This window comes from Eschrichtius robustus, chromosome 14 (genome assembly GCF_028021215.1).
Source record: "Eschrichtius robustus isolate mEscRob2 chromosome 14, mEscRob2.pri, whole genome shotgun sequence".
Taxonomy (NCBI): Eukaryota; Metazoa; Chordata; class Mammalia; order Artiodactyla; family Eschrichtiidae; genus Eschrichtius; species Eschrichtius robustus.
The window spans coordinates 72,827,048-72,842,147 of NC_090837.1; the positions used below are offsets into that span (position 1 = coordinate 72,827,048).

Below are 15,100 nucleotides of genomic sequence, written 5' to 3' on the forward strand. Positions count from 1 at the left end.
GGGGAAAGAGCATTACAGGCAGAGAGAAGAGTGAGTGCAAAGGCCCTGGGGCAGGAAACTGCCTGGCAGCTTTAAAGAGCTGGAAGGAGTCCCTCCTCATCCTGATGCCTTCCTTCCGGCTTTCCCAAACCTCCCACAGCAGCTCTTGCTTCTTTAGCTCACGTGACATTGGAGGAGAGGTGCCATCACACAGCGGCACCCTTGCTCACCCACTGCTGCCCTCCCTCACTCCCTGCAACTCACAGGCCCCTAGGGCAGCACCCTGCACAGCCAATGCCTCTAACGCCTCCAGAAACACAACCCCGGCAACACTGAAGGCCAGGGTCCCAAGTTCAACTGTTACCAGTATCCAGGCCCCATTCTCTGTGCCTCCAATGTCCTTGTCACACACTGGACCAAGGTCGGGGCCTGGATACCCAGCCTGGAATCCTGGTTCCATCCCTAACTGGCAATATGACCTCAGACAAGTCACTTAATCTCTCTGAGACTCAGCTGCTTTATCTGTAAGACAGATATAATAACCTCTGCTCTGCTGATCTCAACGGCTGTCAGAAAGATCAAATGAGACAATATGTATAAAAAAATTTTATAAGTTGCTTTACAAATGCAGAGATCACCTTTACTTTAAGATGAAGGGTTGAGCCAGCCACTTATCTCCTTTCTCCCAAGACATGACTAATATTCCAGAAGAGAGATAAAAAAGACTAGATTGCTCTGAGAACAATCTAAAAAGAAAGAGCTCTTGGGGGAAAAAAAATTCATTAGAAAGGTTGGAAGGTAAAGTCAAGGAATTTCTCAGAAAATAGAAGCAAAGGGCAAAGAGATAGAAAAGATGAGATTAAAAGATATTCGAGGAGCCATCCAGAAGCATACCACTCTTAGAGGTACCAGAAAGAGGAAGTGGAGAAAATTGGAGAGGAGGAAATATGAAGAAATCCAAGAGAAAGTTCAAGGGTTTGGAGTGAGCTCCAGATTAAGAGGTCTCCATGAGCGTGTATCCTGAGGTCCACCATCGGGATATTCCAGAACTGTCATGATCTGTAAAGCCTCTGGACAGAAGAAAACAGGTCACCTCCAAAGGAACAACTAGCACCGTGCTCATACAGCCCCGGATACCAGAAGATGATGGAGAAGGTCTTCAGCATTCTGGGGGTGAATGATTTTCACCTAAAATATCAACCCCACCAAACCAAAAATTAAGAGAAGAATTAGGTCATTGAGACACAGAACGCTCAAACCCTTACCTTCCACCCACCATTTGGGGGGAATTTACTTGAAGATGGGTAGAAGCAAAATGAAGGAGTAAACCAAGAAAGAAGCAGCTCCAGGTGAATCTAACCTACGGAGGCAGAGAAGGGAAGTGACAACAGTGTGTGACCCACCAAGAGAGCAGCCTGTCCAGGATGGAGAAAGAGGATGAAGGGAAACCCTGGGGGAATGCCTGGTCGATGGACAGGCAGGAAAAAAAAATGGGGCATGATAGAGAAAAAGTGTTCAAAAGGGAAAAGATGACTAGAAGATCCAGAAAAAAAGGGGGGAAAATGAATCGGAAAAAAGATGAGAATCACTGTTTTCTGATCTTCACATTTTAGAGTCAGCCCATAGCAGCCCCAAAACAGGCTTGCTATGGTTACAAATAGAATGTAAATGTTATCAGCCTTGACATTCTAAAGGTAAACTCACAGACGACTGAAGCCAGAGGCTGGAACTAAAAAGTTGGGGTAATTTTAATAGCCTCATCTTACGAAGTACAGGATCAAGAGATACTGCCAATACTTGGTAGAACAAGAAATAGGTTACTTAGGCAATCTATAGATAGAAGAACGAAAAATAGCAGTACCCCTCAACTGGGAAAAGTGGGGGGATGGTTTGGGCTGGGTAAGGGAGCTGAATCCTCACCCACCAAAGCAGGACATCAGTGAATGCTAAACGTGGCATACGTGGCACGCATAGGACTGAGAGGTACAAGGTAATTCCCAGAAGAAACAGCCAAGTAGTAGGCCTGGGGGAGAGGGTGTGGGGAAGGGGACCTTTGCTTTTTATTATTATAAACTTTTGTATTCTACCTGGTTTTCCTAGTAGTGTGCAGGAGATGATCACCATCATCTCGTTCTCCCTCTTCGTTCTCCCCCTTTTCCGCCATGGCCTCTTCTGTTCCCACCTAGGTTTCGTCCACTTTCTCATTCATTTAACAGACACTTCCTGAGCCTGGTCAGGGTCAGGCAACAAGACTCAGAAAAGTGTGGGCACAAAGGGACATCCAGCCCTGAAAGCTCTGCCCAGCCAGCCCTGCTCCCAGCCTCTCTCCTGGTCTCAGTACAGGGCTCTGTGCAGGGTTCCCCAGCCCAGAAAGATGGGGAAGCGGTGGCAGGAGACACCAAGGGTGAGGTCCCAGGCATGGCCCCCATCAGTGTGTGAGCACAGGCAGCAAATGGTTTAAAAATAAAGCGGCCCTAGAATGACTAAAAGTCAGCATAAATAATTTTTACAAGTATTAGGGACACTGTGATTTCGTAACAAATCATCACAGAGTAAATCCTCATTGTATTGGACATTGTCTGGGAACGAGGCCTTTACCGTATGGGAATTTTCCAGCTGACTGATTTTTACCATTGATTGGAGCAATTTTGGATCAGAATCATTCCCAGATGAATCACACACCCCTCTGTCTCCTCAGACGGAATGCTAGCTGACGTTCATATACCGGAAGGGCCTCTGGGCACATCCGTCCAGCCCCCTCCATTCACAGATGGAGATTTAACCTTTTCCGATGACTCAGGGTCTCCGCCGTGAGCACCACTCCTGGCTCTGGGCTGGAGCACAGTGAAGCCCACAGGTGCCCAGGTGGCATCAGAACCACTCGGATTACAGACCAGCCTCTGGCTTCTCCGATTCCAGCCCTGGGGGAGCCCACTGACCTCAGCCTGAGGACTCAGGAAAGGAGCCACTGGTATCACTGCTCCCTGATGACCCAGCAGGCTCACATGCCCCATGAACAGCCCGGCCTCTCTCCTCTCAGACCCCCAGTACCACCAGCGCCGAGACTCCAGGGCCAGGGGACCACATGGAGGGCAATTAACATGGAAGAGACAGATGGGGTAAAGTTCACAGGTCGCCAGCTGGGATGGCCGCTCAGCTCAGGAGACCAGAGAGGGTGCCCCAAAGGCAGAGACAAGAAGTAGAGCCAAACACACAGAGGACCTTTTGTCTCCAACACAAGTCCCTGACAAGGGACAAAAGGTGGCCACAGATCATGGGGGGAAATGAGGTTCCCATCACACCCTGCAATGTTCAAGACTTAAGCTTGAAACAAAGGGCCTGGTAACTTCTAATATGGTCCCTAAATGGAAGCTGTGATAAGGATTATTATGGGCTGAATTATATCTCCCTCAAAATTCATATGTTGAGCCCTAAAGCCCAATATCCCAGAATGTGACTCTATTTGGAGGTAAGGTCTTTAAGAGGTGGTTAAGCTAAAATGACATCACCAGGGTGGGCCCTAATCCAATATGACTGATGTCCTTATAAGAAGAGGAAGTTAGGACACAGGTACAGAGGGAAGACCCTGGGAAGACAGAGAGAGAAGATGGCCATGTATCAGCCAAAGAGAGAGGCCTCGGGAGAAACTAAGCCTGCCGACACCTTGATCTCAGACCTCCAGCCTCCAGAACTGTGAGAAGATAAAGCTCTGTTGTTTAAGCCCCCCAGTCTGTGGTACTTTGTTATGGGAGCAATAGCAAACCAAAACAAGGACTTATACTAATGTAGAGAAAATATATGGGTAGAGGGATGGGATGTGACAGAAGCATGGCCCATTTATAGGGTCTCTCAGACTTCCTGTCTAGATCTTGAAGTAACCATGAAGAACCTGTCTGCCTTTTATAATTTAAAAGATTAATTATTTACCCTTTGAAAACTCTAAGGTATGCTCTCTATGAGAGCGCTCCAGCTTTCCGCAGTGAGACCTTTAAGGGGCCGAGATCTCTGAGTTCTGAGAAAAGAGAAGGCTCTCTGCTTATACCTTTGGCTCCTGACTGCGGGCTGGGCAGACGTCTTCGTCACTAAGCCACAGCTCCTCGGCAGAGCGTACCAAACACCAATCGCATTCTCTTCCCCCCACCCCCACTTGTTTAAAACCTTTCCCATGGGTGCCCATGGAACTAAGAAAAGGATAAAATCTAAATCCCGGCCCTCACTGCAAGGCTCCACGAGGTCCAGCCCTGCCTGCTCCTCCAGGGACATGGCTCCTGTCCCCCCTCAGGGCAGCTCTCAGAGCCTGGGACACAGTGGGCCCCTCCTGACACAGGCCTTGGCACAAACTGTCCCCTCAGTCTGGAATCCTCTTGGCCCAGGTAACTCCTAGCGCCCTCCATGGTGTGCTCCGCTCAGGGCTGGGTGGGATGGACGGAGGGTGAGCTGCCTCCTGTGGTCCCTCTAGAAGCTATACAGACCCTCGATCAGAACAAGGACCGTGAACAACGCAGCTGATCCCAGCTGGACGTTTGGCTTTATCCCCGGGGCTTTCCTGCACTACTGAGCTGCTGGAGTCTGTGAATGTCAGCCCAGAAAAGCTGCTGCTGGTTCCAAAACAGAAAGAAAGGGGAGGGAGGAGAGGGAGAGGGCACATTAACATTTATTGAGCACTTATTACGTGTGCTGCTGTAGATGTGCACTGTTGGTCTATCTATTTCGCGTATGTTACTTCAGCTAGTCTTTACTGCAACCCTTACAAGTAGGTAATTGTGTCCCCATTTTTATAGGTGAGGAAAGACTCAAAGAGGTTAAGTAATTTGTATAAGGACGCAGAGCTTCTAAGGCCCAGAGTCAGCTTTGGATCCCAGGTCTGCCTGACCCCAAGCTCCAAGCTCTTTCAATGACCCACATGACCTGGAAATCATGTCAAGTGGCTAAAGGGGCAGTGGCTCCTGCCTGTGGGCCATGGATGGAAGTCCTGGGATCGTGTCAGGGACCCATGAGTCCCCATAAGCACCCAGCACTGCCGGCTCCGAATCAGCTGTACTTCTCCCACATCGGATGTACAGTTGTCCCTTGAACAGCGCAGGGCTTGTGGTCAGCCCTCCCCGGCCACAGATCCTTGGCATCCGCAGATCCAACCAACATCGGACCGAGCGGCACTGCAGCATTTACTCTCAAAAAATGTCTGCATGTAAGTGCACCTGCGCAGCTCAAACCCATGTTGTTCAAGGGTCAGTGATAACTATTTTCAAATAAACATACATCCTACCATGATTAACAGGACACAAATTCCTCTCAATTCATGGCAGTGCTGTGAGGGAGGCACATACACACTAGTGAGTCCAGCATGTGATGCGTTTTCCCTCACACAGGCTGTCAAAGAGCCACAGGTGATACACTGTTGGTGGGGAGTGGGGAGCACAGTTCTCTTGCTATTTGTATTTAAAAAAAAGAAAAAGGTAAAAGACATCCAACCGTGGGTGCTGGTTTATGCAGACCCTCTGGAAGGATGCATGAGGATACATGGGTGGCCTCTGAGGGGGAGACTGGAAGGGGGGTAGCTGTGGGAAGGGGACTTCTCACTGTATATCTTTTTGTACCACTTGAATGTTGTATCCTTTAAATAATAAAAAAAAAAAAAATTAATGAATAGCAAGAGGGCAATGCTTAAGCCACAAAGGACTGAATTTCAGATAAGAGGCTCCTGTGCCCGCTTCGATTTCTATGCAAGAGGAGCCCAGTGATGATAGTGATGGAGGCTGGTCACTGAGCCGGGGACTGGAACGTCCCGTCGCCAGAGGCAACCTTGCAAACTTGGCATTTTTCATAAAACACGAACAGTCATCCCTGCGTCGAGCCCTCCAGAGCTCTCCACATGCCAGAGGCCCCGGGGAAGCACCCTAATTCTTTCTCTGTAGTGATGCACCAAGTTTCCAGTTTCCTTGGGCCAATCCCTCACCCCCCACCCCACCCTGCCTTGCCCGTCCCCACATGCCCTGCCCTGCACCCACCGCCCACCCGGCCACACTCACATGGAAAGCACCTTCACTTCCAAGATCTCGTGCCTCAGCTCCAGGCATCTCGTGGAGTTATACTCAAAAGGGCCCTCGTAAAATTCAAAGTACCTGGGGACCAATAGGGACAGAGGTTACTACGCAGAGAAGCGGCCAGACTTTCAGGGACCTGTCGGGGCTCTTGTTGTCGGGGGCGGGGGGCAGAGGGGTGGTATCTGGCCAAATTAATAGAGCAAACCAGCCCACCCCAGCAGACGACCTGATGAGGGTCTGTCTCCAGGACTGCTGGGGCCCTCTGGCCTGGTCGCTTGATGGCTGATTACTCTCAGCACCCCCATCAACCTGGAAGTACAAGCATGAACCCACTTCAGTAAATCATGACATGCAGAGGCAGGTTTGGTTCCACGTGGTGGCTTCGAAGGAGAAAGAGGATGCTCTGGGCATGTTCTCATTTGCGGTCTTCCTCTGACCGGTCATTGATGGAGGCAGCCCTGGGAGCCGGGGCAGTGAGGCTACAGGCCTTCAGCTGGTCCTGCCCTTTCCTGCTCTTTTCTCCTTTCTCCTCCTCTTGGGAGAAGTGTCACACAGTGACAGCCACAAGCAGAGCTGAGAAAACACAAGCTGCTTTTTCTACTATAAAAAGCGTTTGTTTCCATTAGCTCCCTGATGCCCATGCTCGTGCTGTGACTAGGTGAGACTCTTTCTTTCTCCCCACTTGGCAGCTGAGAAAACTGAGGCTAAACAGGTGGCACTCCAGGTGGTGCTGTCAGTGTAGAGGGGCCCGAGCCCACTCCCACACACCAGCTGGCTCCAGGCATGTCAGAGCCACCTCACCGTAGCTTCTGCAGCTTCACGCAGAATAACAATAGCAATTTCAGCCAATACTGCTTGAGCCCTTGTCATGGGCCATGTTCAGGGCCCGGCACTCTACGTGGAAGCATTCACTTTTCTTTCTTTTTAATTGAAGTATAGTTGTTTACAGAATTATGTTAGTTTCAGGTATACGGCATGGTGATTCAGTATTTTGCAGATTATATTCCGTTATAGGTTATTACAAGATAATGGGTATAATCCCCTGTGCTATACAGTATATCCTTCTTGCTTATCTATTTTATATACAGTACTTTGTATCTGTTAATCTTATATTCCTAATTTATCCCTCCCCCCTTCCCTCTCCCCTTTGGTAACCACAAGTTTGTTTTCTAAGTCTGTGAGTCTGTTTCTATTTTGCACGTACAATCATTTGTATTATTTTTTAGATTCCACATATAAGTGATACCATAGAGTATTTGTCTTTCTCTGTCTGACTTACTTCATTAAGCATCATATTCCCTTTCAATCTTTATTACTAGCCCACTAGGGAAGTGTTCATCACAAGCAGGCTCTGGGAGTTAACTCACTTGCCAGAGCCGTGTGAGTGGCAGGTGGCAAAGCTGTGCTGTGAACCAGTGCATACAGTCAAGACTGCTCTTGTCCACCCACTTACGAGGACAGCTGGTATCCCCTGGAAAGTGCCCTCTGGCCTCCCATAGCCGCACCTGACAGTTTGCACCAGCCCAGGGAACATCTGCCTGCCTAGGGGGTGGGGGAGTCGGAGGTGGGGGGGAGTCGGGGGGAGGGTTCCCACCAAGGTAAAACACAGTAGTTCACTGCTGGACTTGGCCACAGAGGCAGAAGGGGCCTCCAGGGCAGAGGCCAGGTGCACCCTTTCCTCACGGCCTCTCTTTCAGAAGATGCTTGGGCCGATTAAGCTGGGAGGATGGGATCCCGTGACAGCCCAGAATCAAGAAGCCTGCAGGGTCAGCCTCTCTAAACTTGGGGCAGTGGCCTCTCGACAGGTAGCCCTGGAGAACAGGAGGTGGGGATGGAGCCCCAGGACTGCTGCTGGGCACTGAAAGCCACAACCAAGGATTTAAAATAAAGTCAGTCCTTGAGCATTTCCCACAAACCTCCCAAAATGTGGCAGCAGCTATTTCACATATATTCTCACTAACTTATGTAGACAAACTTATGTCTGTGCTGCTTTAGAAATATTGAGACATTTATCCAACAAATTGGTTCTTTTTAAAATATCGGTATGTTAAATAATTTTAAAATATAATTTAATATTTAACACTTTAAAACTATTATATTTGTAAATATTTGTTCTTTATCATTTTAATGTGATTTAAGTTAATTTTTAAAATATTATAATTATATATTTAAGAAATTTTAAATAATATTTTAGAATATTAAAATATTTTGTACAACAAATTGGCTCCTATTTATACAAAATAAATCCTCTCCTTTCTCTCATGTCTTAAAAGAATTTAAGCAGATTTCATAAGAACTAGGCACTGAGGATCCCCAAAATATCACACTCTCCTTTTTCTGTTTCCCTTGTGTTTTACAACTCCTTTCTCTGTCCTTCTCACCTGGCAAACTCATATTGATCCTTCAGTACCCAGCTCAGATGCCCCCACTTCTGGGAAGCCTTTTCTAATGCTCACTCTCAGGCTCCCTCTATACATTTGCCCCTAATTAGAGCAGATACCATTGTATCATAATAGTCTGTTTATATATCTATTTCCCCTTCCAAATGAGGAGTATCTCAAACACAGGGAATTTGTCTTTGGTATCTCTGCACCTTTTGCACTACAGAGACAAGAAAGCTAAAAACTACATTTCCCAGACTCCCTTGTAGCTAGGGTCCTTGAAGCAATTTAGGTTCAACAATCAGTAGCATGAGACTGAGTCAGAGCCATGTTCTAGAAGAATGACAAAGCTCAAGGTATTGTTTTGCTGGTGCAGAATGTGGCAGAGGTGGCATGGCTCTTGGAAGTTGTAGTGGTGGCAGCACCTTTGCGATTATATCAGAGGCAGCAGCTTCCACGGTGGCCCAATTTCACGATGCAGTCTGCAGAGACATTCCTGGAAGCTAGCCTAGAGTCTTTCTTCAGCTTTCCCAATGATTCTGTGCTAGCTCTACCCTTAATAAATCCCTTTCTGCTTTAACTAAAATGGATTCTGTTATCTGCAACTAAGAACAAGGTGTCAGCCTGGGGCTACAAAAAAGTCCATGACCTTGGCTCCAACTCATGTCATTTTTCCAGTCACATAACAGTAAGTGAGGTCTGGTGTCTTATCACAAAGATCATCATTTGCAACCAGAGCCAGTGACACGAAGCCCTCTGGAATCCACTGGGTCATCTGAAGCCACGATCTCAGGATGCTACTAAGAAAAGCTCCAGATTATAATGATGCAGAAGATAATTAAGAGGAGGCTTATCCTAGTGTTCTCAGGGAGTTGGGACACTTGCAGACACATCTAGGATATGCCTCTAAACCAGCTGTGTGGCTTTGGGTAAACCACTTCCCCTCTCTGGGCCTCTTTTTTCTCCTCCTAAAAATAACCTGAACGAGGTGGTATCTAAAGTCCCACCCAGCACTTAAATACAATCCCCAAGGTTCCCTCAGTTTTTCCCACTTACTAACCAAGCCAGAACAATACTATGAATTAATGATCCACAAACAGGAGAAAGAAACCCTCAAAGGAAGTTAAAACCAAGCAGCACCACCCTTTGATCAGCCAACCCCTCCACTGCCTTCACAAGGCCATCCTGGCCTTACCTCTGCCAGCCTCCACTCAGTCTTCCTTTTTCCTGAATCCCCAACATCACTCATATGCACATCCCTAGGCAGTTCAATGATTCCAAATGGTCTTGTGTAGTGTGTTTAGTGGCTATTAGGTGGAGAGGATTTCGGAATAAGGTTCACATCCTTCTTTGCCCCTCATTAGCCACCTTAGGCCCATCACTTTCCTGAGCCTTAGTTTCTTCATTTGCAAAATCAGCATTAAAAGTGCAGTACACTTGTGACAGGGCTGAGAGAAGAAATTGATGAGAATTTCAGAGAAAGCACTAGTACAGTGCCTGGCACACAGGAAGTGCCCAAGGCATGTCCATTTCCCTTCTTTCCCTTTCTCCTGGCGTTAAAGGGCAAGAGCTGCCAGTGGATGCCCAGGGAGTCGGAGACATGCTTACAGTCCCTCAGCTAGTTGATGGCAGAGCTGAGTGAGAGACGAATAACTCAGGAAGTTCTCCACCATCTAGATTGGCTGCCATCCTTCTTCTGCTGCTATTAGTAAACCCCTCCCCTACCACCCTGAGGATAAAGCCCATGTTGAATTCTGCTTGGACGTGGGGATGTCCCTGATCACCCATCTCTGCTGCAGACTCCATGGATTAACTATGTGTTTCTGATGCTTTGACATCTGGGGCCTTGCTGGCCCTGGAGAGACTGCCTCTCCTAGAACTAGTCAATTCCTAGAGATGGTAAACAGCCCATGAGCACACCTTTCGTATGCAAACCAAGCAATCCAGAGCTTATACTCCACCACCACCACCACCACCTCCTCCTCTCACACTTAGGGCCACTTATCCCTCTGCCCTAATCACCCCAAGGCCAGCTGCCAAACAACTAGGGACAGCCCTCGGCCCCAGAGCCCACTGAAATTATTCACACTAGTCAATCTGAAGTCTGCACACCCTGCCGCATCCATTCCTTCCATATAGGCTTTGCCTATATGGCTCTTGCCCACTTTTCCCCTTCACTGCTTCTGCTTCTTGACTGACTCTGGTGCTTCCTGTGTGGTCCTACATGGCATGGTGTGCTTCCTGTTTCTAGAGATCCGTAAGTATAAAAACCTCTTCCTTCATGAAAGTCATTTGCATGTCTGTGTGTCTTACCACACGTGATGATAACAAATCCCAGATACTCTGGAAACACTCCATGTGGTACCTCAGCCACGTCATCAAAATCACTCCGGGCCTGGGTCTAAAGCCTAGTTTTCCATCTGAAAAATGGAGCTAATAGCCCTTGCTTCTTTCTCCAGCATATCCGGGCTTTGCTTTTGGGAAGCTGTGCTGCTCCATCTCAGTCTTTAAAGACGAATGACTTGAGGAAATAAGACTGCAAGAAGCATTGCCACACGGGTCACCCCTCGGTTCTGCTTCTGACGGGAGGCCCAAGGACGGCATTCTGGAGGAAGCCATAGAAATCCCTTTTTGGTCTGGATACCGACCATCATGCAGACATCAAAAATGATGCTTAAATTTTTGTGTGTAATGGGAAGATGCTCGTGATAATGTTGAGTGAAAAAAGCAAGTTACAAAACTGATCTCCAAAAAGAATTATGTATACATACGTGAACACATGGGAAAAGGGAAGGACTGTAACAAGATATTAATAGTAGGTTTCTCCCATCATTCAAAAAGAGGCATGTACCACAATGTTCATTGCAGCTCTATTTACAATAGCCAAGACATGGAAGGAACCTAAGTGTCTATCAACAAATGAATGGATAAAGAAGATGTGGCACATATATACAATGGAATATTACTCAGCCATAAAAAGAAACAAAATTGAGTTATTTGTAGTGAGGTGGATGGACCTAGAGACTGTCATACGGAGTGAAGTAAGTCAGAAAGAGAAAAACAAATACCGTATGTTAACACATATATTTGGAATCTTAAAAAAAAATGGTTATGAAGAACCTAGGGGCAGGACAGGAATAAAGACACAGATGCAGAGAATAGACTTGAGGACCCAGGGAGGGGGAAGGGTAAGCTGGGACGAAGTGAGAGAGTGGCATGGACTAATATATACTACCAAATGTAAAATAGCTAGTGGGAAGCCGCATAGCACAGGGAGATCAGCTCAGTGTTTTGTGATCACCTAGAGGGGTGGGATAGGGAGGGAGGGAGGGAGACGCAAGATGGAGGAGATATGGGGATACATGTATATGTATAACTGATTCACTTTGTTATAAAGCAGAAACTAACACACCATTGTAAAGCAATTATACTCCAATAAAGACGTTTTTAAAAAAAATAGTAGGTTTCTCTGAGTAATGGGATTATGAATGATTCAAAAAACACCCTTCTATATTTTTATAAGTTTTCTCTTACTATTGGAAACCACTAACAAATGCCCCTTTAAGTCATGGATCTCTCTCTAAATATCTCAAGCTTTCCCTTGAGCTGCTAGAATACTGAGAGCAGCAGTTTCTCCAACTTCCTCAACTCCATTAGCCTCTCAAGGTGAGTTAGTCACTGTCTCTTCTTTCAATTCTGGAAAGACAATCTCTACCCGCCTCAAAGGGGAGGGGACGCTGGCACCACATTCGGGCACCTCACAGGTATAAATAGTCCCAGCCGCTCAGATCAGGAGCCCAGCTCATCTCAGATGCCACTTGGCTTCTGGCAGCCAAGTCCAATGCTGGTGCCAGGCTGCATCCATCCTGCCCCCGTCTCTGTGCCCTCAGGAGTGTGGGGGGGGGCATAGCTGGGCAGTGCTGGCTGCCTGATCAGCAGGCGAGGGCCCCTACTAAGCGAGAAGACAAATGAAGACGTGACGGCAACGGTTCTGAATATTGGTTCCCCTCCTCCCACGCGGGCTTGGGCTCCAGCTTGGAAGGCTGAGGAGGCCTCGTTTCAGCGTGCCCAGGATCCAGTGTGCAGAGTCTGGCTCTGTCATTCCTCCCAGCCCCTCCACATGAGCCTGCCCCACAGAGGGCTCCTCTGTTCAGCTGATCCCACCTCCAGAGCTCCTTCAGGACCGTGGGATCTTCCTTAGGGGCCACAGTACTTTGAGACCCCCAAGCCGCTGGCTGGTACAAGACGAGGCCCATGCATTCAGCTTTCTATCTAATACGCCACTGCATCCCCAGATACTAATGCTGTTCAAGAAAACAGGAGCCCAGGGCAGTCCTTGTGTCATGCAAGAGCACACCTGTCGGACCTCCACCAGCCCCAGGAGCAGGGAAGCTGCCCCAGCTCAGCAATCTGAACCCCTGGGCCCCTGTCAAGCCTGGTGCAGAGTCTCAGAGAACCACAGAGTGGTTTATTTATCCCACACTGGGTAGGAACAGTGTGGGTATGGCACCTCTGTGTGAATTAGGAAAAAGCACCTTTCTCTCCACTCGCCAGGCACATGGCTTGTCAAATGAGAGTGAGCTGCATTTCAACTCCACCTGGCTAGATACTTTTGTGCAGTGTCCACCTTGCACAACTGTATGTGGTAGCCTGATACTAGATCCTTTAACTTGGCCTCACTTAATCCTCCCAACAGCCCTATAAGGCAGGCATTACTGCCCCGGTTTACACCAGAGACTCAGGCTACAAGAGGTAAAGTAACTTGCCCAGGGTCATTCAGCCAGTGGATGGAGGCACTAAAAAAGGAACCTCACACTTTCAAGAGCCCAGAACCCATGTCCTTAGTCACCTCAGTGCAGCCCGTCTCCCTGACTGGCATAAGCCACGGTCATTTGGGAGCTTCTCAGTAAGCAGCCCCCTCCGCTGCCCAAGGCCAACGGCCCTTCAGTGAGCTCAGTGCTATTTTAGAGCAGAACAGCTGCCATCTTGAGATACCATACTAACCATGAGGGCAAACACACAGAAATCAAAGTCTGGAAATTACAGCCTGACACACAAAGGACTGGAGTGTCTTCTCAGACAGGTGCAGGGAGAGGCAAGAAGGGCTTGGCTGTAACAATAGCAGGACACACTGCCCCTCCTGGGTGGTGGAGGGACCTGACTCAGACCCCTGCGTGGACCAGGGCCCTCTCTGGACCAGTGTCTCTTCGTTTGTCCACAGGAATCCCCAGAGCTGTTTTGAGAAATCAGAACTGAAAGCTACATAGCCTGACGCTCTGAGCGCAACCCCTGATTGTACTGTGATTAATCTGCTTCCAGTGTGAACCTCAGTGGAGTGTTATTCCTGGCACGGGTTAGGGGGAGGGTCAGGGGCAAAGCCTCATGCTGACACTGCTCCTCCCCAGCCAGCAGTTCCGCAGGGCCCCAGATCCAGTATCTAGCACATTCCCTGCAAGAGTACATACATGGCGGCTTTATTTTCTGGGCCAGACCAGGGAGCCCTAAAAAGCTCCCCTTTGTAAAATTCGGCTCAGCAGCCTGGAGCCTTCGTGGGTCTAAAGTAGCTCTGGTCAATCTTCTACGCACATATTGTCACACAGCTCTTGGTGGCTTTGACTACCATCCCCAGGTGCCCAAACCAAGAGCTGCTCCCTAGTAGCCCCCACCCACTTCATCTCCCCCCCTATCTCGCCACTCCCCCTTCCTTAGGAGCCCTCTTCTCTCTCCCAGGGACAGGGATGTGAGTCAGTCTTCTTTCCTCTCTGGCTGGAATACTCTTCTTCGCTGTGTGTTCTTAGTTACAACCTGCTCATCCATCAGAGGTCAGCCCAGGTGTCAGCTTCCTTTGGCAGCCTTCCCTGCCCTCCCTCCCCTGTGCCCACAGCCCCTGGGCACACCTGCAGCCCAGTCCTTATTATACCAGATTACATGCAACTCCTCTGTTGCCTGTCTGTACCCCTCCATGGACAGCTTTTCTCCTCTTTCACTCACCAAAGACTTACTGATCCATTACCATGCGCCAGGTACTGTTTGAGGCCAGGATACAGCGATGACCAAACCAGACAAAACCCCCACCCTCGTGGACTTCCGTGAGAAAAGACAAAATATTAATTCAGCATAGGGCCAAGTAGTGATGAGCTCTATAAAAGTAGAGCAGGACAGGGGATGGGAGGGTGCCTGGAAAGGTTATGGGAGGCCAAAGAAGGCTGCAGGACAGCAGCAGCAGTGTGGCCAGGGCAGAGGGGCTGGTGGGAAGTGAGAGGAATCGAGGTCAGAGAGGTGAGCAACGCCAGGTCAAGTTGGCCTCATGGGCCACCGAGCACAGCAGAGCCTCCAAGCAGGGGAATATCATGATCTGATTTAAAAGTTCCCCTCCAGCTGCTGCAGGGAGAACGGTCTGTAAAGAGAGAGAAGAAACATGGAGACAGGAAATGATTGCAGCATGAGAAGATGGTGGGGAGGAGATGGACCAGGAAAGAGGTTAGGGGAAGAACCAGTAGGACATGCTGAAGGCAACGTTTAGAAAGTGAAAGAGAAAGAGAAAAATCAACAGTAAATCCCAGGATTTTAGCTTGGACAACTAATTGGATCACAGAGCCATTGAAGAAGGTGGGAATGATGGAGACAAATAGGTTTGGGTGTGAATCAAAGGTTCCTGGGCCATGTTAAGCTTGCTATGACTCTCAGACACCCAAG

General features: G+C 48.5%; 1 protein-coding gene across 3 annotated transcripts in view; it reads right to left on the minus strand.

Moving 5' to 3' along the window:
* ST8SIA5 (ST8 alpha-N-acetyl-neuraminide alpha-2,8-sialyltransferase 5) overlaps positions 1–15,100 on the minus strand; it is a 76,193-nt gene that overhangs the window by 25,460 nt on the left and 35,633 nt on the right. For 2 of the 3 annotated variants that reach the window (XM_068563331.1, XM_068563330.1), the window contains one exon: positions 6,009–6,101. The exons of the other annotated variant lie outside the window; for it this stretch is intronic. In XM_068563331.1, the coding sequence (XP_068419432.1) occupies positions 6,009–6,101 (93 nt within the window). The remainder of the gene's footprint in view (positions 1–6,008; positions 6,102–15,100) is intronic. 3 annotated transcript variants of the gene reach the window in all.